At 41.4% G+C, this 23,043-nt stretch overlaps 1 protein-coding gene across 1 annotated transcript in view; it reads right to left on the bottom strand.

The window, feature by feature from the left end:
• LOC143022072 (vascular endothelial growth factor receptor 1-like) overlaps nt 1-23,043 on the bottom strand; it is a gene marked incomplete in the record, with an annotated part of 236,263 nt that overhangs the window by 58,922 nt on the left and 154,298 nt on the right. The window contains 5 exon segments of the mRNA XM_076180019.1: nt 257-384; nt 560-668; nt 1,777-1,857; nt 7,021-7,379; nt 8,923-9,117. Coding sequence (XP_076036134.1) covers nt 257-384; nt 560-668; nt 1,777-1,857; nt 7,021-7,379; nt 8,923-8,995 — 750 coding nt within the window.

Raw genomic sequence — 23,043 nt, 5'->3', positions numbered from 1 at the left:
GGGGCACTTTTCGACTTGTCCCAGGGCGGCACTTACCCATGTCGGGGCCCTGCCAATACCTATATGGTAAGGTATTGGTACGACACTATACTGACCTTTTATGTGCAGTTGAATACATATTCAGTTACAAAAGATACTGAGTAATTATAAAGCCATTATTGTGGAGTACTTTCATTGGTACTATAACTACCAGCCACTAAGAGTGGGAGATGCAACCTCCCTTTGGATCCATCTCTAAATACAGGTGACACTTAACCTGGATATCGTTCTTGCTAAGGGTTAATTGAATGCTGGGATGTGATGGGCGACAGTCAATAACTAACTTGTCTGCAGTTGTGATGGTCATGAACATTTCAATGGGTTCCAGGAGAGGAGTCTCAACATCTGCCATTAAGAGTAATGTAATAATCATAATGCTCTAACATTTATATTTCAAATCACAGACTGTAACACCATTCATCACCATTATCTCTGACAAATTTGAATAATATTCACAGAAGTTATACATGCAAAAGTACAATATTATATAGCAAATCTACAAAACCAATGTGAATCTTACCATATGCATATACATATGTAAAATCTGCTTTGGTAGAATCAAAATTGCTTGTTCGGTCCTCATACATACAATAGAAGAAACCTGTATCATATGCTTCAGCAGGCGATACCTGTGAATGAGAGCAAGACTGCACTGTTTGTGTGTGCGTGGGGCACGTATAACAATTAAACTGATGCATTAAGTTTCAATGACTAAAAACCCAGAGCTCCACAGCAGCTGACAATGCTCTATCAAACCTGCCATAGATCACTTTGGGAAAAAAATGTTGGATTATTGTCTGTGTTGTGAGACTGTTTAGATGTCATTTGCTTATAGATATCAGAAGAGTGGAGCAGTCACCCGTTATTAGCTCTTATGTGACAAAGAAGAAATACAGTCATTTTTGATGGAATGAGAGCTTGGGTCTCATCAGGAGACCAGGTGTCAATCCCATATTAGATATGATTATCACTTTCCAATATCTGTGTGAAAGGATCCCCACCAGTAAATACTTGCCATTGGTGCAAGGAAACAGCACAGATGCAACAAATTAAATACACCACAGTCTAGGATGTGAAAAATATGTGCAAAGAGTAAATAGAAAAATTCAGTAATGAACTAGTTTGATAATTATAATAAAAAAAAAGAGTCATTTATAAAAATTTGAGATGTGGCACAAGGAAAATATAAGAGAAAAAGAACAAAGGAAGAATACAAAAGAACTACAAATTGATACATAAGAACCTGAAAAGTGGAAGAAAGGATAACTGAAAATGCTATTAGAAGTTGAGAATATTTTATCTGAAACTCTGATATCTATAATCCTAAAGATCTTTTTTTTTTCTCTCATGCTAATTTCCAAGACTTGCTGATTACTTCGTTTGCCATGGGTTGTGAATTGAAATTTATTTTCATTGTATGCACACCATTCCTCTTATACTGACCAAACTACACATGCTATCAATCTGGACTGTTACATCCAAGTCCTTCCCGAGAGTTATTAAAGTAATATCCCTAATCTTTTGCATCTCTTGTTCATGGCAAACTTCCATAAGGTGATGTGTTCTTCTCGGCAACCAAACAGTAAGACACATCTAATCTTGTCTTGCCTGACAAGAGATTATTATATTTTATAACCTTGACTATTCCTTTTTCTAGGGTATCTCTTCCCTATTCCTCCATGTTAATTTTGCTGATTCTGCATTATATTGTACTATTTTTGAATAATCATCTCTTACTTGTAATGTTGACACATAATTTGCATTGGTATCCTTCCTCATGTGGTCTGTGATGTTGATTCTCTTGTCTCCTTCATACAGCTATAAAAAATACATATATTTCAGTTTTGTGAAAAATGGTTCATATTCTACAGTAACATAAATATGAGTGAATATATATGTATATACATACACACATATGCAAAACAAATCACTAAGCACACGTGACAACAATACTTGCAGAAACCACTTGGAAAATAAAAGAAATGAATACCGAACGTTTTCGTCTATTCAAGACATCATCAGGGTACAAAGGATAGACACACACACACACATATATATATATATATATATATATATATATACATATATATACATATATATATATATATATATATATGTATATATATATATATGTATATATATATATATATATATATATATATATATACATATACATATATATACATATACATATATATATATATATATATATATATGGTATATATGTGTGTATTTACCTACAACTAGGTAAATAAACACATATACAGTATACCATATATATATATATATATATATATATATATATATATATATATATATATATATATATATATATATATATATATATATATATATATGGTATATATGTGTGTATTTACCTACAACTAGGTAAATAAACACATATACAGTATACCATATATATATATATATACTATATATATATATACATATCTATATATATAAATATATCATATATATACATATATATGTATATGTATACTATATATATAATAATATATGTATATGTATATATACATATATATATATATATATTTATATATATAATATATATATAATATGTGTGTGTATGTATATATATACATACATACATACATACATATACCAAGGTTTTTTTCCCCCTTACCAGGGGGGTAGCCAAAAAGGACAAGGCACAAAAACATTCCCACCCATTTCATCCCCGAAAACACTCCACACCCCTCCACCCTCCCTCCCATCTTAGCACCTCCTAGATGAAGGGGCATCCCTGCACCCTGTCCACTGCCCTGGGTCAGAAGCAGTGTCGCAGGACACAGCACATCCACAGCAAGGCCGCTTCATTAAATCGGCGACCCCCCTCTCCGTCCCCCCATATAAAGGAGAGGACGGGGAGATACCCTTCGGGCTGCGTCAAAAATTTTTGCTCACACACACTACCTCACCCCCATTCCCCCGTCCAATCCACCTCATGCATCACAACATTTTCCATATACAACCATTCTCCATTCACCCCTGTCTTCTGTCCTCTCCCGTCCTTCCTCAACCGACATTCCCCTCTTCCCCAAAGCCCCCTTCACCCCATTCATCCATCTCATCCTAGGATGTTCCCTCATGTTCACTCCCTCCACATCTGCCTTCCGTATTTCCTTTACTAGTCTTTCTTCACTCATTCTTTCCATGTGTCCAAACCATCCTAATACTCTTTCATCCACCCTATCTCCCAGCTCCCTTTCCACCCCTGTTCTCCTCCTCACCTCCTCATTTCTCACTCTATCTAGCCTAGTAACCCCCATCATACTTCTCAGACACCTCATCTCAAACACATTTAAGTTCCTTCTCTCTTCCTCTCTCATGTTCCATGTTTCTGCTCCATACAGTGCTGTTGGCACAATCACTCCTTCATACAGTCTCCTCTTAGCATCCATTCCCAGATTCCTATTCCTCATTACACTTTTTAAACCATCAAGGCATTTACTCGCTTCTCTCAATCTACATTCTACCTCCACCTTCACTCCACCCTTTCCTGCCACATCTGCACCCAAATATTTAAAACTATCCACCCTATCCACTATGCACCCTGTCCACTGCCCTGGGTCAGAAGCAGTGTCGCAAGACACAGCACATCCACAGCAAGGCCGCTTCATTAAATTGGTGACCACCCCCTCTCCGTCCCCCCATGCATAAAGGAGAAGACGGGGGGAAATCCCTTCGGGCTGCGTCAAAAATTTGCTCACACATACTACATCACCCCCCATTCCCCCGCCCCTTCCACCTCATGCATCACAACATCATCCATATACAACCATTCTCCATTCACCCCTGTCTTCTGTCCTCTCCTGTCCTTCCTCAACAGACATTCCCCTATTCCCCAAAGCCCCCTTCACCCCATCCATCCACCTCATCCTAGGACGTCCCTTCATGTTCACTTCCTCCACATCTGCCTTCCATCCCTCTTTTACTAGTCTTTCTTCACTCATTCTTTCCAGGTGTCCAAACCATCCTAATACTCTTTCATCAACCCTATCTCCCAACCCTCTTTCCACCCCTATTCTCCTCCTCACCTCCTCATTTCTCACTCTATCCAGCTGAGTAAACCCCATCATACTTCTCAGACACCTCATCTCAAACACATTCAAACTCCTTCTCTATTCCTCTCTTATGTTCCATGTTTCTGCCCCATACAGTGTTGTTGGCACAGTCACTCCTTCATATAGTCGCCTCTTAGCATCCATTCCCAAATGTCTATTCCTCATTACACTTTTTAATCCACCCAGGCATTTACTCGCTTCTCTCAATCTACATTCTACCTCCACCTTCACTCCACCTTTTCCTGCCACATTTGCACCCAAGTATCTAAAACTATCCACTTACTCCAGTCGCTCTCCCTTAATGCTCACTTCCAGACTACTGCCACTTTCACCCCTTGTACATCTCATCACCTTACTTTTACATACATATACATATATATACCAAGGCCTTTCCCCCCTTCCAAGGGAGGTAGCCAAAAAGGGAAAGGCATAAAAACACTCCCACCCATTTCATCCCTAAATACACTCCACACCCCTCCCACCCTTCCTCTCATCTGAGCACCTCCTGGATGACGGGTCATCGCTGCACCCTGCCCACCGCCCTGGGTCAGAAGCAGTGTCGCAAGACACAGTACATCCACAGCAAGGCCGCTTCATTTAATCGGCGACCCCCCCTCTCCGTCCCCCTTTGCATATAAGGCGAGGACGGGGAGAAATCCCTTCGGGCTGCGTCAAAAATTACTCACACATACTACCCCACCCCCCATCCCCCCACCCATTCCTCCTCATGCAGTCACAACATCATCCATATACAACCATTCTCCACTCACCTCTGTCTTCCGTCCTCTCCCTTCCTTCCTCAACCAACATTCCCCTCTTCCCCAAAGCCCCCTTCACCCCATCCATCCACCTCATCCTAGGACGTCCCCTCATGTTCACTCCCTCCACATCTGCCTTCCATACCTCTTTTACTAGTCTTTCTTCACTCATTCTTTCCATGTGTCCAAACCATACTAATATTCTTTCATCAACCCTATCTCCCAAATCCTTTGTCACCCCTATTCTCCTCCTCACCTCCTCATTTCTCACTCTATCTAGCCTAGTAATCCCCACCATACTTCTCAGACACCTCATCTCAAACACACTCAAAATCCTTCTCTCTTCTTCTCTTATGTTCCATGTTTCTGCCCCATACAGTGCTGTTGGCACAATCACTCCTTCATACAGTCTCCTCTTCGCATCCATTCCCAAATGTCTATTCCTCATTACACTCTTTAAACCACCAAGGCATTTACTCGCTTCTCTCAATCTACATTCTACCTCCACCTTCACTCCACCTTTTCCTGCTACACTTGCACCCAAGTATCTAAAACTATCCACTTCCTCCAGTCGCTCTCCCTTAATGTTCACTTCCAGTCTACTGCCACTTTCACCCCTTGTACATCTCATCACCTTACTTTTACCCACATTTATCTTTAGCTTTCTTCTATCACATACTCTCCCAAACTCTGCCACCAGCTTCCTCAATCCCTCCTCTGACCCTGCCACAAGCGCAGTGTCGTCCGCAAACAACAGCTGGCTCACCTCCCACTTTTCTCCATTTTCTTTAACCATCTCCAATCCCTGACTCACTACCCTAGCATTCACCTCTCGCACCACCCCATCCATGTATAAGTTGAAAAGCCAGGGCGACATAACGCATCCTTGACGAAGTCCCACCTTTACTTCAAACCACTCACTCTCTCCATTTCTAATCCTAACACATGCTCTACTACTCTCATAAAAGCTCTTGACAGCTCCCAAAAGCTTTCCTCCTATCCCATAAATCTGCATAACCTCCCACAGTGCCTTTCTGTCTACCCTATCATAAGCCTTTTCCAGATCCATAAAAGCCAAAAAAACATCCTTCCCCTTTCCTATAGCTTTCTCACATATCTGTCTTACCACAAAGATCTGATCTACACAACCTCTACCCGTCCTAAAACCACACTGTTCCTCACCAATTACTCCTGTTCCTCTCCTAATCCTCTCAATTAAGATCCTCCCATACGCCTTCCCTACTACACTCAACAGGCTAATCCCTCTGAAACTACTACATTCACACTTGTCCCCTTTTCCCTTACTTTTACCCACATTTATCTTCAGCTTTCTTCTATCACACACTCTCCCAAACTCTGTCACCAGCTTCCTCAATCCCTCCTCTGATCCTGCCACAAGCGCAGTGTCGTCCGCAAACAACAGCTTGCTCACCTCCCACTTTTCTCCATTTTCCTTAACCATCTCCAATCCTTAACCATCTCCAATCCCTGACCCACTACCAAAGGCTTTTTCCCCCTGCAAGGGGGGGTAGCCAGAATATATATATTAATTTTTAATTCCATGCCATGGCAGTCGAGACTAACAAGGAGCTTGAAGGAATCATACATATTGGAAATTGAAATGTGGCCAAGCTGAGGACTCAGACTCAGCTCGGACATGACAAAGTGTCAGTGACTTAGCCCATTGTGCTATCTCTCTTGATAGCACAATGGGCTAAGTCATTGATGCTTTGTCACATCCGAGCTGAGTTTGAGTCCTCAGCTTGACCACATTTCAATTTCCAATACGTATGCTTCCTTCGAGATCCTCGTTAGTCTCAACTCTGAACTGCATGGAATTAAGAGTGAATTTTGGTTGAAAAGATGTTAATCTGTTCACTGGGTACCATTCAATGTGTGTGTGTGTATATATATATATATACATATATATATATATATATATATATATATATATATATGTATATAATATATATATATTTATATAAAAATATATATATATATATACTGTATATATGTATAGATATGTATATATGCTAAACATTTCTATTTTTTAATCTAACATAAAACTATTAAATAAATATTACAAGGTGCATGGGTGTAACAAAATTGAATACTAATCTATGCAAGTTAGGACTCACCTCAGTAGAAGTGTAATTCCAGAGGAGAGGCGCTTCTCCCTCGCAACGAAGGATGATAGTTTCTCCTGCTGTTACATTCACGACCACTTCTTCGCCAACATCTAGTCGGGGTGGCGTAATGTCTGCTTGTCTTTCTCTTCTTCTAGGTCTTCCCCAAGTCCCATTCTGAACTCTTCTTTCTCTCTTTTCACTGTTGCCATCCTGGCTACCATCCAAACTACTCAACTGCTCAGAACTGTTGTTCCACAACATATATCTAATATCATTATTCCTGTTGCCACCAAGACTACTACTTAAACTTTTTTTACTTAAAGAGTAAAATTCTGTTGTTGGTGGATCTCGTAGCTCCAAAGCTGAACCTAGAAATATAAAAGTTGGAATGTAAATGCTGAAATCCAATAACTAAGGTGATACAATTCAGAGAAAATATTTATTTAACATAAGGTGTTACTTGTGAGAAACTAGCAATTATTGTAAAGAGAGGTAATTTTCGTAGAGATATTTCGATATTGGTCAAGGCAATTTGATCAGTCTGGGATCAGTGGTTCACTGTACCTGAAACATTTTTCCTCACATTGTCCCCATTTTGGTTAAGGATTTTTAATGAAAATGTACTTAAAACACGTGGAAAAAACTTGGCTGATTGGTCAAACTAAGCTAGCCCTCAACAAACACACACATCTGGACACAATTTTTTTTCCTCTTCATTTTCCACTTGTGCTTTCCAGTCGGACCAATCAGAGCAATTGTTATTTCACATTTATGACGTAATTGGCAAATATGCACATGTATTTATTTAAGAACATAAGAAGACTGCAAGAGACTGTAAAGCCTACACTAGGCAGTTCCATGTCCATGACCACCTGTCATCCCCATCCATAAAGTTGTCTAACCATCTCTTAAAACAACTGATAATTTCAGAGTCACTGCATGGTTACTAAGTCTATTCCATTTGTTGACCACTACTGGTAAACCAGTTGTTGTCTATTTCCTTCTTAAATCTAAATTTGTCCAAGTTAACTCCATTACTGTGAGTCCTGCCCTGTTGTCTTAATATGATGACCTTGTTTCCATCACCCTTGTTAAAGCCCTTGATCCACATGAATGCCTCTATTAGATCAACTCACACTCTGAGTCCTAGAGTGTAGATTAAGGTGCCTAAGCCTGACTTAATAAGGTAAATTCCTGAGCCCATGTATCATTTAGGTTATTTTCCTCTGTACTGATTCTAGTGAGTTTATATCCATTCTAAAGGGCGGTGACCAAAACTGTACTACATAGTCAAGGATAAGTCTAACACCAGACAGTTTGAAAACTATCTTTGCTATCTGTGCTAGCACATGACAAGTGTTAGTGACTTAACCGATTATGCCATCATTGTCACGTGCTAGCGCAGGTTCGAGTCCTTGGCTGTACTACGTTTCAATTTCTGCATGTTGGCCTCCTTGAGTCTCTCGATGTTGATGGCTTAGGATTAAAGTGTATTGTGGTTGATAAAAATGTATATCTGTTCAATGGGACCCATTCAGTACTGTACATATATATATATATATATATATATATATATATATATATATATATATATATATATATATATATGTAATATATATATATTGATGTTTTAGAATTAAAGTGTATTGTGGTTGATAAAAATGTTATATGTTCACTGGGACCCATTCAGTTTTGTACATATATATTTATAAATAAATATATATATATATATATATATATATATATATATATATAAATATATATATATATATATATATATATATATATATATATATATATATATTTATTTTCACTATTCCTCCATCCTTTTTTAGCCTATTCGCTTTATCCAGGTACCATCCCCGCCCACAAATTAGAAAAAATATATATAAATATGTATAAACAACTTACCCACATCCAGCAATAACATTGTTATCGTCCCTAACAGGGACAATAGGATTTTAGCATCTCCCGGCGCAGCCATGGTCGCAGGGCGCCAGGCTCTACCTCCTCAGCATTGATAACGATGAGGACAGGTACGTTCACTTTCCACTCCAACGACGAACTCTGGAAGGCTGATGTAACAGCTTTTTTCAGCGGGCCAACCTAAATATGTGACATAAAAATCAGTTCCGATGTTGATATATGATACAAATAAACATATAAATAAACAAATAAATGGATAGACAATTATTATTTTTCATGTGAGCAATGTACACGCTGGACTACCATAACCTTTGGTTACAGTGAATAACGATGTTTTCTGAGTTTCTCTACGATTAGGTTACTACTGAGAAAAGTGGACGAAGTAAGGCTATAATGTTAATTATAGCATTTTATTACAATTATACTATATGTAATTATATGTTACATTATAATGTATATATATATATATATATATATATATATATATATATATATAATGTATATATATTATAATGTATATATGTATATATATATATATATATATATATATATATAATGTATATATATTATAATGTATATATATATATATATATATATATATATATATATATATATATAACATAATATCATAATTATAGCATCATTAATATTCCACTTTTTCAATACCAATAAAAGAAAATTGTATGTTATAGAATTAAAATGCAAATGTATAAACAAAAATGGCATAAAGATTGCATCATCAACGTAAAAATACCATAACATTGTCGGTAACCGACCTCGTCATCCATGACAAAATCGTAGTTATCAGGATTAGCAAAATTTTAGAAATTAAAATCAAGAAGTTTATGATTGCATACTTAAATAAGGTGTATTTTGTCACCGGCAGTTCACTAGCGTTTCTATCCATTACAGAGAATTGGATTCGTTTGAAGAGTTTATTGGGCGGTCTGGATCACCTTGTTGCGTGCGGCTACATGTAGAGGTGAGGCATTCCTCACATCTTTTAACACCCCACTATCGGAAGGCTAGGACGGTGCCCCTCACAGAGCACTTTGTAGCGTGGAATTTAAAGAGCCATGCCCTTGGTTCAACTTCGCCGGTGGCAGGACTCGAACCGCCATCCCCTCGACTTCCGCCGCAAGTAACGACGCCCTAAACCGCTCTTCCAGCGAGCTTCCATTAGGAATACTTTATCTAGGGGAATATTGCCATGTCACGCCAGGCATGCATGGTATGATGCATAGTGTAGAATGTAGTGAGAAGGACAGTCTTATGAAGAAAAGCGTAAAGAGATAGAGGTATTGGTGTTGGTTATTCTAAGATGAAATGTAATCAAATCACTGAGTAGGTTGGGCATTCAAGTAATATATGCGAGACGAGAATGCCCTGTTCTTAAAGGTATCAATACTTCCAAAAGCGTCGATTACACTGGTGGGAAGAGGACCATGGGCGTGCATGAGGTCTGGCAGTCCTTAACTTCTTCCATACGAGGATGCCAATGTAGGCGTGATAAGGCGCGTGTGGGTATACGAAGATGCCGCCACCGGCGTCTCGATTATATTTATTTTGTACTTGTAGCTGAGTGACCCCCGAATTCTGTGAACAGGCTTGGTTACGTTTTCTGTGTTTATTATTACTCAGAGTGAAAGAGAACGAATAATACAGCAGTGACTTTATAATGCGAGTAGTGTCATGCATCGTACATTAAGGTTAAATGGTTTGTCGGCTCTAATCATGTATGCCACAAGCTTTGTGGTGTGGACCAAAGAATGAAGTGGAAGTCTACTATAGGCAGTGAAGTGAAAGCATCGAAGGGAATCGATGTTGCATCTTGAACTGCTTTGTTGGCCAGTTCGTTGCCGATGATGTCGACATGAAATTGTAACCTGCAAAGGGATGTGGATTTGAAGCAGAAGGAAGAAATTGTGATGAGTTAGATTTCGTGGACCAATGGGTAGCGATGTAATATCAATCGTACTGTGAAACTTCACCTGCCACAGATAAATGTTTAATATTTTTGTACAGTGGTATTTTGTATAGCATTATATGTATTTTGTATATTGGTATATTAAAGTAACAATATTTGCACTGTGATAGTTTGTTATTATTTTGTAAGTGGTCCTTCGGACCCGATTCGAATCGCCACGTCAACACAAGTAACCAGCTGAGAGTCTGGCGATTTCTTTTTCCACTTCACCCACTGACTGCAGTATTTTGGGTTTCTACTTTGATCACTACTACTTAAAAAAAATATTATTGCCACAAACCATCTTGTTATCCCATCGCGAGGATAGAGGGTGGAGAGAGCTGCCTGAGGGGGGAGGGGATAAAAATAGGACGTAAGGCGGCGATAACAGCGGAGTTCCGAGGTAAAGTCTGAAGCACAGCGGAGGAGGAGAGACCAGATTGTCAGTAAAAGATATTGCTGTATAACTCACTCCCCGGTTAGACAGGGAGCTATTTGCATGGGATATAGATGCTGATGACAAGGGAATAAGAAGATAACTGGGACAGAGACTCCTGTCAAATGTCATGCAGTAATTGTCTCTCTCGGCAACGTTGCTTAGCAGGGTCGTTCAAGTGGACCTGGTGGTGTAATGGGACGTTGTTAGCTTTTTCTATTGCACGTAGCAAATCCGCTATCCTCAGGCTTCTGACAAATCGCTGAGGGAGTGAATGGTCGAAAAGAGTGCGAGAAACTAGGGTGACGAGGGAACTCTTGGTGCGAAAGAGATGTCGATGTTAAAGAGCGACATCCTCATACAGGGGTACTGAGTCCCCCGTTCTGCGGTACTGACTGCATGGTGACATGCAGTCACTACTTCAGAGGCTTGCTAATTTATCTATCTACATATATTTTTTTAGAGGGGGGGCTGCCTCTACAGATCAGGGTCAAAGTTCATTCGCAAACATTGGAGTAAAATATCTACTCATAAAGGAACAGTGAGAGGTTTCTTTATTACTGCTGTCCCTTCTTTATGGTGTCACTTTCAATCTATTCTTTACCATTTTTATAATCACCTCGTACTTTCTGACCCACCACCCCCACCGCATTTTGATTATTGAGAGAACAATGCCACCACCCTGGTCTCGTGAGTATTGTAGAAGGCAACCAAATAGTACAGAGAGGACTATTATAGTCTTTGCACCCCAACCAGTCAGTTCAGTGTATGGCTCGTACGTCGTGAGCCTCTCTACCAAATCAAGCTTCTCTCTTATTTCCAGACTCTATGCTATCTGAAATGTGTGACTAATAAAATCGTCTGGTTTTAATCAAACAAAAAAATGTACGAGGCAAGAGCCACACTGATGAGTCCGTTAGAAGAGCTACATAGGTCCACATACTGTACAGGTGTCTGTTCAATTGCGTGATGGCGAAAAACTTAGGGTGGGAAGTTTATCTGCAATCGAAGATGTCGTTTTTTGACGATGGGAGGGATAACAGAAAAGGAGCATAAACATGAGCAGGTGCAGAAGGAATGTATCACAGATCAGTCTGCTCACCTGCTCACCATCCAATCGTTTGGGTTTCTGCTCTGTCGGTTCGAGGCCTCGCCAATCAGTTCTGTCCCGGACAATCCAACTGTCCACCAAGGTGACACGCCAATTAACTCACCAAGAGACAGACAGACAGACAGACAGACACACACACACACACACACACACACACACACACACACACACACACACACACACACACACACACACACACACACACACACACACACACACATACTACTACTACTACTACTACTACTACTACTACTACTATTGCTACTACTTTTTTTTAACACGACCTCCATCATACTACTACTACGATACTAGCAAGCATTGGATGGTATGCGTAGTCGTAGTAAGCGAAGTCGCACCATTGCTTGCCTCCTCTGAGTCTAGCTTCTGTTCACCTTTGCAACGGAACTGGTCAGCAGAGAGAGGAGTACTCGCGCCATTACACTGCTGCCCCCCCCCCTCCTTCCTTAACTACGAACATCCTCTTACAGGGGGCAAAACAGCAACGATGACAAGATACGCAAGGAAGGGCATCAGGGTCATAATGGCGGCTTCCTCGCGTCCTTCAGTGAAAACAAAACGACGAAGGGGAGGAGGAGAAAAGGAAAGTGAAGAGAGAAGGCAAAGGAAGAGGAGGAGGAGGAGGAGGAGAGGGAAAGGAGAATGGGGAAGGAGTGACGAAACCTGGAGGAATACAAACGCACACATACATACAATCACTCACACACACACACACACACACACACACACACACACACACACACACACACACACACACACACACACACAATCACACACACACACACACACACACACACACACACACACACACACACACACACACACACACATGAAGGAGATACATAAAGGCAGAGTGAGAGAAAGAGATAGAGAGAGAAAGAGATAGAGAAAGTGAGAAAGAGGGAGACAGAGATTGAGAGATACAGAGAGAGATACAAAGGTGCATAGATATAGAGATAGAGATAGAGATAGAGATATATATTGCGAGAGGGTAAACATGCAAACGAGAGGAGGAATCAATTATTACGATGGCCATTATCTGGAGAGGGGGGGGGCATCACTGAGGAAGAACAAGGGAATCTGGGAGAGGAAGACAGAAGAGGAAGAGGAGGAGGAGGGGGAGGAGGGGATGAGATAGAAGAAAAGAAGAAGGGGAGGAGGAAGGGGAAGAGGAAAGGGAAGAGAAGGGAGAAAGGGCAAAGTGAAGGAGGAGGAGGAGGAGGAGGAGGAACAGTATGAATATAAGGGGAAACGGATCATGCAAAGAAATAGGAGATAAGTATTTAATATTCTATCCTAAATATTCCGTGTTTTCCTCCCTGTGAACAATAAGGCATCGAAGAGGGGAGTAGAATTTAAAAGTGATCAGATTTTTTTTTTTTTTTTTTTTTTTGAGTAGAAATTAGTCTTCAATAAAAGAAAGCACACTGCGCGACTCTGGTCAGTAGGGACGCCCCGAGATTCTGACCGCGTGAAAGTTATGCAATCAATACCCTATACGGGGCAATTGAGATGAATAAGCAACAGCCGGGTTGCACAGGGACTTTCGGACCTGTCCCTGTGGTCTCTATCGAGTGATCATTAAAGTAAATCTCAGAACCCACAGCAGGACTGGAGAGGCTGCGGAACGAGAGAAAGAACGGGAAAGAGAGTTGCAAAACCAAAGGAAGAAAGGGGAAGACGGAAGGGACGGGAAGGAAAAGGGATTTGGGAAATTAAGGAAAAGGCAGAGTTATTGATTCAACCAATCAACTGCCCCATATCAAATTTAGATTTAAGAAGGAAATAGGCAAGAATTGGTTTACTAATAGGGTGGTCAACGAATGGAGTAGACTTATTAACCATATAGTGAGCGCTGAAACTATCAGTTGTTTTAAGAAACGGTTGGACAACTTTATGGATAGGGATGACAGGTGGTGATGGATATGGAACTGCCTATTGTAGGCCTTATGGTCTCTTGCAGTCTCCTTCATTCTTATGTTCTTATGTTATCTCTCTTGAAGGAGACCCATGGTTCCTAGGTAACCGGCATCGGCCACAGGACTGGCCCAAGGGACACTCAAGGAGGAAATAGTATGTTGTAGTCAGGGAATAACTAGTGTGGGGGAAGTATATGATGAGGTGTTCAGTGTCCTCTGTGTGACGACTGCATCTGGGACCAGGCCGCCTATTATGTGCTGGTATTCAGCGCAATCGTGCTAATGTGGGAGGGGTTTTGGCGGAGTGGCATCTCTGGTGGTCTGTCTGGAAGAGTTTTTGTTGTTGTTTGAGCGTGAATGTGTTTTTGTGTGGATGTACTGTGTGGTACAGGTGTTGTATATATTGTTGTATATGTTTGAGAAGTATGTTGTTGGTGCGATTTTTGTTGTTAAGTTCATTTGGTTGTGCCTGTGCAAAACGGATGAGTAGGGTTAAGGGTTTTTAATTAAAGAAATATGTTCCTATAATTTTCTTATGATATCCTATTGGGAGCATTTGGTTTCTGTGTACAGACGTTCTACTGGGGTAGTTTTAGTCCATCCTGTTATTACTCTCAATGCTTTATTTTGTATAGTTTGTAGGGTGTTTATGATTTCCTTATTCCTGAGAACCAAACTGTGGAAGCTTAGTCGAATCCGGTTCTTAAACTCTGACTGTGATTAGGGTATCCTTCTGTTGTCCAAAGCTCGTGCTTGTGAAAGCTTCTTGTAGGTTTATCTTCTTGCTCATTTTCACTGTCAGATATCTGACATAGGGACTGAAGGTCAAATAAGTATAAACAATGAAGCATAAAATTTGTAAGTTTCTTTTCCAATGTAAGATTTTGGCTCTTTGATTTCACTGTTGGGTACTTTTTTCTTCTATTCATGGTCGTCTGCAATGAGCAATGTTACCGATGATTTATGGGGCGAGGCTATTCTATCCTAAGACACTGTTCGAGTTTGTCTAAGTAGGCTTGAGACTTCTTAGCTGTTATTTCGTAGTTACTATGCTGTGTTATTATTATCAAGTCATCTGAGCTGGAATCGCAAAATAAGGTTAAGAGGAAGGGTTAGGAAGGGTTAGGAAGGGTTAGGCGTCGACGAATACTGGAGGGAAGAGGGGAGAGGACAGAGGGGAGAGAGGGGAGGGGAAGGGAGTGAAGAGGGTTCTGAGGAGGAAAGGGAGGGTTGAGGACCGCTGGGAACTGAGTGGACTGAATGACTCTGTTTATCCAAGTAACAGGAAGAGACAAATAGCAATGAAAGCACCACACTAGCTCGCCCTTCCCTGAGACAAAGATTTCTTGAGAAGTTAAGGTTGCCTCTACTAGTACAGTGGTCGATGTCTTCATCTGTGGAGATGCGGAGGGTGGAAAAACAACTTTGGATCGTAGATAATTTAAGACGTGGGCGAGTCATTTTTAACCTTATACAGACTTAATTATTGGACCGTAATTGTTGGACGTTAAGAACTATGCTTCTTACGACTTCGTCGATGGCGTCAATCATTAGATTGGGCGACAAGTGAAACCAATTTCACAAACGGGCCATGTTCGCCATCACATGTGCAAAATTATTCTGAGCAACAGGGATTTCATGATGTATAAAGAAAAAATAAGACAAGAAAAACACGTCTGTTCCAAAAAGAGAGTACAGTTTGTGTGTGTGTGTGTGTGTGTGTGTGTGTGTGTGTGTGTGTGTGTGTGTGGGGCCCCACCAACACACACACACACACACACACACACACACACACACACAGACACACACACACAAACACTCTTGTGGCGCAATGGTAGAGTCCCAGGCTCTCACTACTTTGGTCCGGGTTCGAATCCCGCCCAGGGTTGAAATAATTTCAGTATCACTGCGCTGCGGGTTGTTACTCCAACTCTCGTGGGCGGGGAATTGTGTGTGTGTGTGTAAGGTCGCAGCATTACCCATAGATCAGTCATATATGAGCTCTGAGCTCTCTTTCGGGGGAAAATAGCTGTCGATCACGAGTCCAACACGTGATCCAAGACCATGGTGAATCGCACACACACACACACACACACACACACACACACACACACACACACACACACACACACACACACACACACACCATGCACGCACACATACACACACACACATACACACACCATGCATGCACACGTACACACACACACATACACACACCATGCACGCACACGTACACACACATACATACATACACCATACACGCACACGTACACACACACACACACACGCACACGCACACACGCACACACACTCATCTTTGGTCAGAAGCCTGCCTCTTTGTTCCGGCCGCGAACAATGGCTGGTCGGCCCTGGGTGAGACATTTGACAGGGTCAGCAAATTCCTATGGATGGTGGCTACAGGGACTGGCCCCGCTAACATACGATGACGCCCTTCGTGCCGATGAAAGGTAATTAAATTACCCTCGGGTGAAGAACTATGGGGAACGAGTTGTCGCGGAACAAGGACTATGGACTCCCTGAGACAGACCACCCGCACTCGCGGGATCGGTAGTTGTCGGAGGGGAAGAGATGTCTGAACGAAAATGAAACGATAGTTGTGTATGAAAGACGGCTATTGCCACCGGGCGATTTTAGGGATATCTATCTCGTGGGGTAGAAGGGGTTTCAGAGATTTCGGCGAGAGTTTGCACGCAGTGATCGCTCGTCAGGTACGGGGAGAGCCACACTTGCGTGGCCCATACCACCCCACCCCAAGTTGTCTGCCTACCAGGCACCAGCCATGCTGTACTTGTTCCAGGAAGCAAAAGAGACAAAAGTCAAGGGATTTTGCTAGTCCTTACAAACTACTCCATATGTGTGTGTGTATTTGTGTATGTATGTCAGCGTGTGTGTGCGTGCGTGTGTGTGTGAGTGTGTGTGTGGAGGAGGAGAAATGTGTGAGGAAGAGAGAGGAAAAGAAGAAGAAGATGGAGGAGGAGAAGGTGAAGGAGGAGGAGAAGGTGAAGGAGGATGAGGAGAAGGAGAGGGTGGAGCAGGAGCAGGAGGAGGAGGAAGAGGAAGACGAGGAGGAGGAAGAGAATGAGGGGGTTGAAGATGAGGAACTTACGTCAGGAGAAGCTGGGTAGCTGAGGCCGAAGCCGTCACCTTTGCCCTAGTGTTTGAACTGTTGAGGTAGGTAGAAGTCACTGCAACTAGGAATCGGAGACAAGTGCGGGATTCGATCTCACAACTAAGTGAATGCTTCCGATTACGCCACCAGAGGAAGAGGAGGAGGGGGAGGGGAGTAGAGAAAGGAGGAAGTGGTGGAAGAAGAGAAGGAGGAGGAGGAAGAGAAGAGGAGGAGGGTGGGGAGAAGTGGGAGGAGGGGGAAGGGGACGGGAGAGGATTGGGAGGAAGAGGAAGAAGAAGGAAGGAAGAGGAGGAGGAAAGGAGGAGCAAAAAGAAGAGGGAGGAGGACGGGGAGGAAGAGGGGAGGAGCAAGATGAGAAAGAGGAGGAAGAGGGGGGAAAGATGGAAGAGGCGGGGAAGAGAGGAGGAGAAAGGGGGCGAGGGGGAGGAGAGGGAGGATAGAGAGCAGAGGAAGACGAGGACGATGTGAACGAGGAAGAGGAGAGAAGGAAGAGAGGGCCTGAGAAAATAATTATAGAAGATGATGCAGTGCATGTGGTGCGCGAGGAAGGGAAGATGATAGGAGGAGATGAAGAAGAGGAAGAGGAAGAATTAGAAGAAGAAGAAGACGAAGAAGAGGAATAATTAGAAGAAGAGGAAGAAGAAGAAGAAAAGGAAGAGGAAGAATTAGAAGAAGACGAAGAGGAAGAGGAAGAATTAGAAGAAGAGGAAAAAGAAGAAGCGGAAAATTAGAAGAAGAAGACGAAGAGGAAGAGGAAGAATTAGAAGAAGAGGATGAAGAAGAATAAGAGGAAGAGGAAGAATTAGACGACGAAAAAGAGGAAGAGGAAGAATTAGAAGAGGAAGAAGACGAAGAAGAGGAGGAAGAAGAGGAGGAAGAAAAATATGGAGAGGAGTAAGAAGAAAAAGAAGAAAAGGACTAGCTGATCCTTCACGAGTTCTATACTGGCTATCGATAGATAATTTTATTCAAATATCGATTACTAGTGTAGAAGAGAACATTTTCCATATGATAAAGCCTACGTAGGCGTCATGAGGCGCGAGTGGATATACGAGGGTGCCGACGATGGCGTCCTGATTATATTTATTTTGTAGTTGTAGCTGAGCGACCACCGAATCCTGTGAACTGGCTTGATAGCGTTTTCTGTGTTTATTATTATTCAGAGTGAAAGAGAGCGAGTAATCCAGCTGTAACTTTATATTCTATAACGCGAGTATTGTGATGCGTCATCGAATCATCGTACATCAGGCATCCGATGCAGCGCGACGAGAATTTGATTCGAAGTGAAGAGGCTAAGGCTGCCTCGATTAACTCATTCGATAGGGCAACGTACTTTACACATTTCGTTCTGGCTAACCCGAACGAGTTTAGTTAAGGAGGAGCCACTGTTGTGAAGAGATTAAGGCTATCGAAGTTGACACAGTGCGCCGCGCCGCTACTCGAGCCAAAACTTCCTTTTCATGCCATTCCGTAGAGCAAAGAATGGGTGAAGTTCCTGCAGGACCACCCCCGCCCTCCACTGGATGCGGAGCGATAAACCCAAAAGCTGTAAAGCCAGCTACAAGACCATCGCTTTCGCTTTGGGTGGAATGTAACTCGTCCTATAGTTCTTAGAGGGCAGGGGCATACGGCTCCAGTTGGAAACAATGGGTCTATGGAGCAGCGGTCGTAGGGAGACAGCCCAGATCCGGTCTGTTCCTACAAGGGGGGGGGGAGGTGGTGGGTGGCTCCGCGGCCCTTTCGTTCACTTCCATTATATTCCTTATTGCTAGCTTGGGTAGAGTCGCTGTTCATGCTTGCTGCTGGTACGCAGTAAAAGAACTAACGCCCACAAAGGGTTACAAAGGATTAGAAAGGAGCATGCCGACAGTGGACCTTTTAGTCCATAACCGGGTCGAAAATATTTGACATAATTGTAACTGTGATCGTGATACGGCAGTGCCTATGAATGTATGGGAAGTGTCATAAAGGCATACACACCAATGCTTTCCAAAATAAATGGTGATATACAGCATCCGGGACTTAAAAATGACACAACTTCTGAACTAATAATGGTACGGGTGATGGCTGTACAATAATGGCAGGCTAAAAGTGGATTTCCCGTGTGTGTGTGTGTGTGTGTATGTGTGTGTGTGTGTGTGTGTGTGTGTGTATGTGTGTGTGTGTGTGTGTGTGTGTGTGTGTGTGTGTGTGTGTGTGTGTGTGTGTGTGTGTGTGTGTGTGCGTTTTGTGTGCGGGCGTGTGCTTAGAGAGGCAATTATACATTGATGAGCAGAGTCTACGGTGTTTTATCCACCTCCAGATTTAGCCGTTGAATATTCCCCTCCAACAATTTGGATGTCGATAATAATTAATCATACTAATGTGGATTCCTATTCTCTACACATCACCAAGGTGACATTATGAATATTTTTGTGAAATTTAATTGCCCTTATGATGTGTGGGTGCATCCGTTTTCTGTGACGGTCTCCAGTTAATATAAGCAATAACATATAGTATTCGAGTCACACCTAAGTTCTGCATTTCTTGGTGTGGCAAATGTTGAGTGGAAAATTTAAGTAGATGTAGTAGTTGAGCATATCGTGAATGCCTTATTTTGAAACCAGGTTTGGAGTGGCGTCTATTTCGTAGAATGTAATTTCTACCATCCGTTCATATTTGACGACTTTATGAAAGAGCCAAAAATTAATTCGGGAGCAGGATCATTGAATCTCTTCATCAAAAACATTCCTTCTTTTAAATGAATTGAACTGCTGGCGCCAGACTTAGCAAAATAATCAAAACTCCATTGTGGTTCATTTATCAAGAAGCACAGAGAAATGATGAAATCCGAATGCTGTTCTTTACTTCCTCCCTCAGTCCCGTCTCGACTTGTACAGATTGCGCTCCGATACATATCTACACGTCTTAGAGTTAGACCCCGGACTGAAACCACCTTAGTCAATCGAGATTCCATTTGGCCGGCGGGTGTATCCTTTAGCTGAATAAAGTTGTCTATCGTTCGACACAGCACAATTAATAAAATCCTTCCGGGTTTATGTTGAGATGCTTTTCACATTCCTCTACTTGTGGGCACATGCCCTAATAATTCATTTATTCAGTGTGACACGAACGCAGTTACATTGCAATGAGTCCATCATATGATACGCCACCCATACGTCACGTGTTCCGCTTGAGCCGTTATTCATAACACCCGAAGCGCATTTGTTTAGTCAATGGAGGCAGTCTAAACCTTTACTCTGCCACGTACAACCTATGCATTTGTTCTGGTGGCTGTCAGTCGACTTTGTTCAGCAGGAGGAATATCCCAGGAAAGCGAAAAGGCTCTATCAAACTGCGGACATTTGGTCTGACTGATATTGAGGAAACATCCTTTTCCTTTGCAAAAAATGAACACCTTTCCATGTCAATTCTTTTTCTACCGGTACTGTTGACGACTTTTGAATTTGCTTTGGCTGTTACCTGACGGTTTTATTCAGGAAGCCCTTGTACACGGCTAATGTATGGGGTTTAAATGTCCTTTGATATACAAAAAACACGCACCAAGTAATTGTTGTAGTTAAAATAGAGGTAAATATATAGCCAGTAAGATTAAAAAAAATCGCCAGGCCTCCAAAAATGACCCGTTGATAGAGCCAGAACAATACGAAAAAAAGTAAAGCTGAGACTGTAAATCGACATCGCTTGATACCTATTGAAGAAAATCACCACTGAGTGAGGAGAGGAAGAACGAAGAAACTGCCTGGCCTAGACACTAATCTCCGACTAAACGCGGTTCAAGACCTTTGACGTAAACAGTGATTTTCCGCGGGGTGTGTGCTGGCAAGACAAAACCTATTGATTCGCCTAAAACGTCTCGTTTGGAGGAGGAAGTAAATAATAACATCGACTCGGCGACATATGCTACGAAGAAATCGGAAGGTTAACACGCCTGGTGACGTTTGGTAGACACCAACTACAAAAACGTCAGTTAAAGACGAGAATTCAAATACCTGTACAGTGGATGCAATCGTGAGTTGATAATTTCGATATATATATTCTTATTTTTTTGTGTTTAGCAACATTGTAATATTTACCGCAAAGATGTACGAACTCTACATGCATTTAATGATTACTTACTCCACTATAAAAACTACAGTTCTCGCTATGTGATCTACAAGTTGTCTCACTACATATGTGATCCACATATCAATACATAAGATATATTTTCTGACCTAATACTCTAGCCTAGTATATATTGACTTAACAAAATTTTTAGCTGAATTAGCTGTAATGAATAATTAATTGATTATTTGTCATACTGGAATCTGTTCATATTTCTTTTATGGCCACATTTTCGATATTTGGAACCACTGTGCAATGCTTGGGAGCCGTGGAAACGCATTCAGGTCGCTTGCTCGATTCTATTCTTTATCTGTCTACACGCAGTAGAGACCAGCAGAAAATACAAAATGGAAACTCCTACTGCAACTCAACTAACCAAACTAATCAGTGTACTGAGCCATAAATGACATATAAATATATATATATATATATATATATATATATATATATATATATATATATATATATATATATATATACATATATAATACTCTTCAGCAGATATGCTGTTATATATATATATATATATATATATATATATATATATATATATATATATATATATATATATATATATACACCAATGCTGAAACAATAAATGGAATAATCCTTGGAACACCTGATGTTGGCAGTTTTATCCCTTTATGAAAAAAAAACGTCATATCGGTTAATTAACGTCGCAAATGTCATGACGACCTATAACCCCAAAGGTCAAATGAAAAGGAAGAGAAGTGTTCATGAGTCGACATCCTATAACCTCAAAGATCAAATGAAAAGGTAAGATGTTCATAAGTTTCATCTCGACTATAATGCTGCTGGCCGATGTGAACCTCCACTGCTGTACATAATGAAGGTGTTGAATTCGTATGCCCGAGTCAGTTGCCAGATGTCGCCATCGGTGATCTCTTTTCAGTGTCAAGCAACACCAGGGCCGCCCCACAAATAATGTGTCTGGTGGACGCCAAGCGGCCAAGGGACCAGCCAGTTGTTCTCCAGGGCTCTCAAGCAAGGGCAGATTTATCTGGACTCGTGTATGTCCACGTAGATGCGTTCCTGGTTATGTAAGCACACAGAAAGTATACGGAACCACGTATATAAGTAGATGGTCTGAGCATAGTTGTATTAAAAAAAATCATTGTACTACCAACCTACCGCATGCAGGCACTGATCAAAGCTATTTGAGCTGGTTTGTAATCCTTGAACACCACGACTAGTAAACAGTAAATCAGTCCTTTGCCACCACACTGAAACCACCAAGAACCTCAACAACATACATTGTTTTTTATTATTATCATTGCCCACAGGCAGAGATTGTCTTGCCGCAGGTGCCCCAAACAAGAAGAATGAAGATTTCGGTCGTGTTGCAGGTGTACGTAGTCGAGGGTCCAGACCAACTGA

The sequence above is a fragment of the Oratosquilla oratoria genome, chromosome 43 (assembly GCF_046742065.1).
Source record: "Oratosquilla oratoria isolate Oo_2021 chromosome 43, ASM4674206v1, whole genome shotgun sequence".
Classification (NCBI taxonomy): Eukaryota; Metazoa; Arthropoda; class Malacostraca; order Stomatopoda; family Squillidae; genus Oratosquilla; species Oratosquilla oratoria.
The sequence above is the reverse complement of the archived record's forward strand: the minus strand, read 5'-3'. Positions and strand labels throughout refer to the sequence as shown.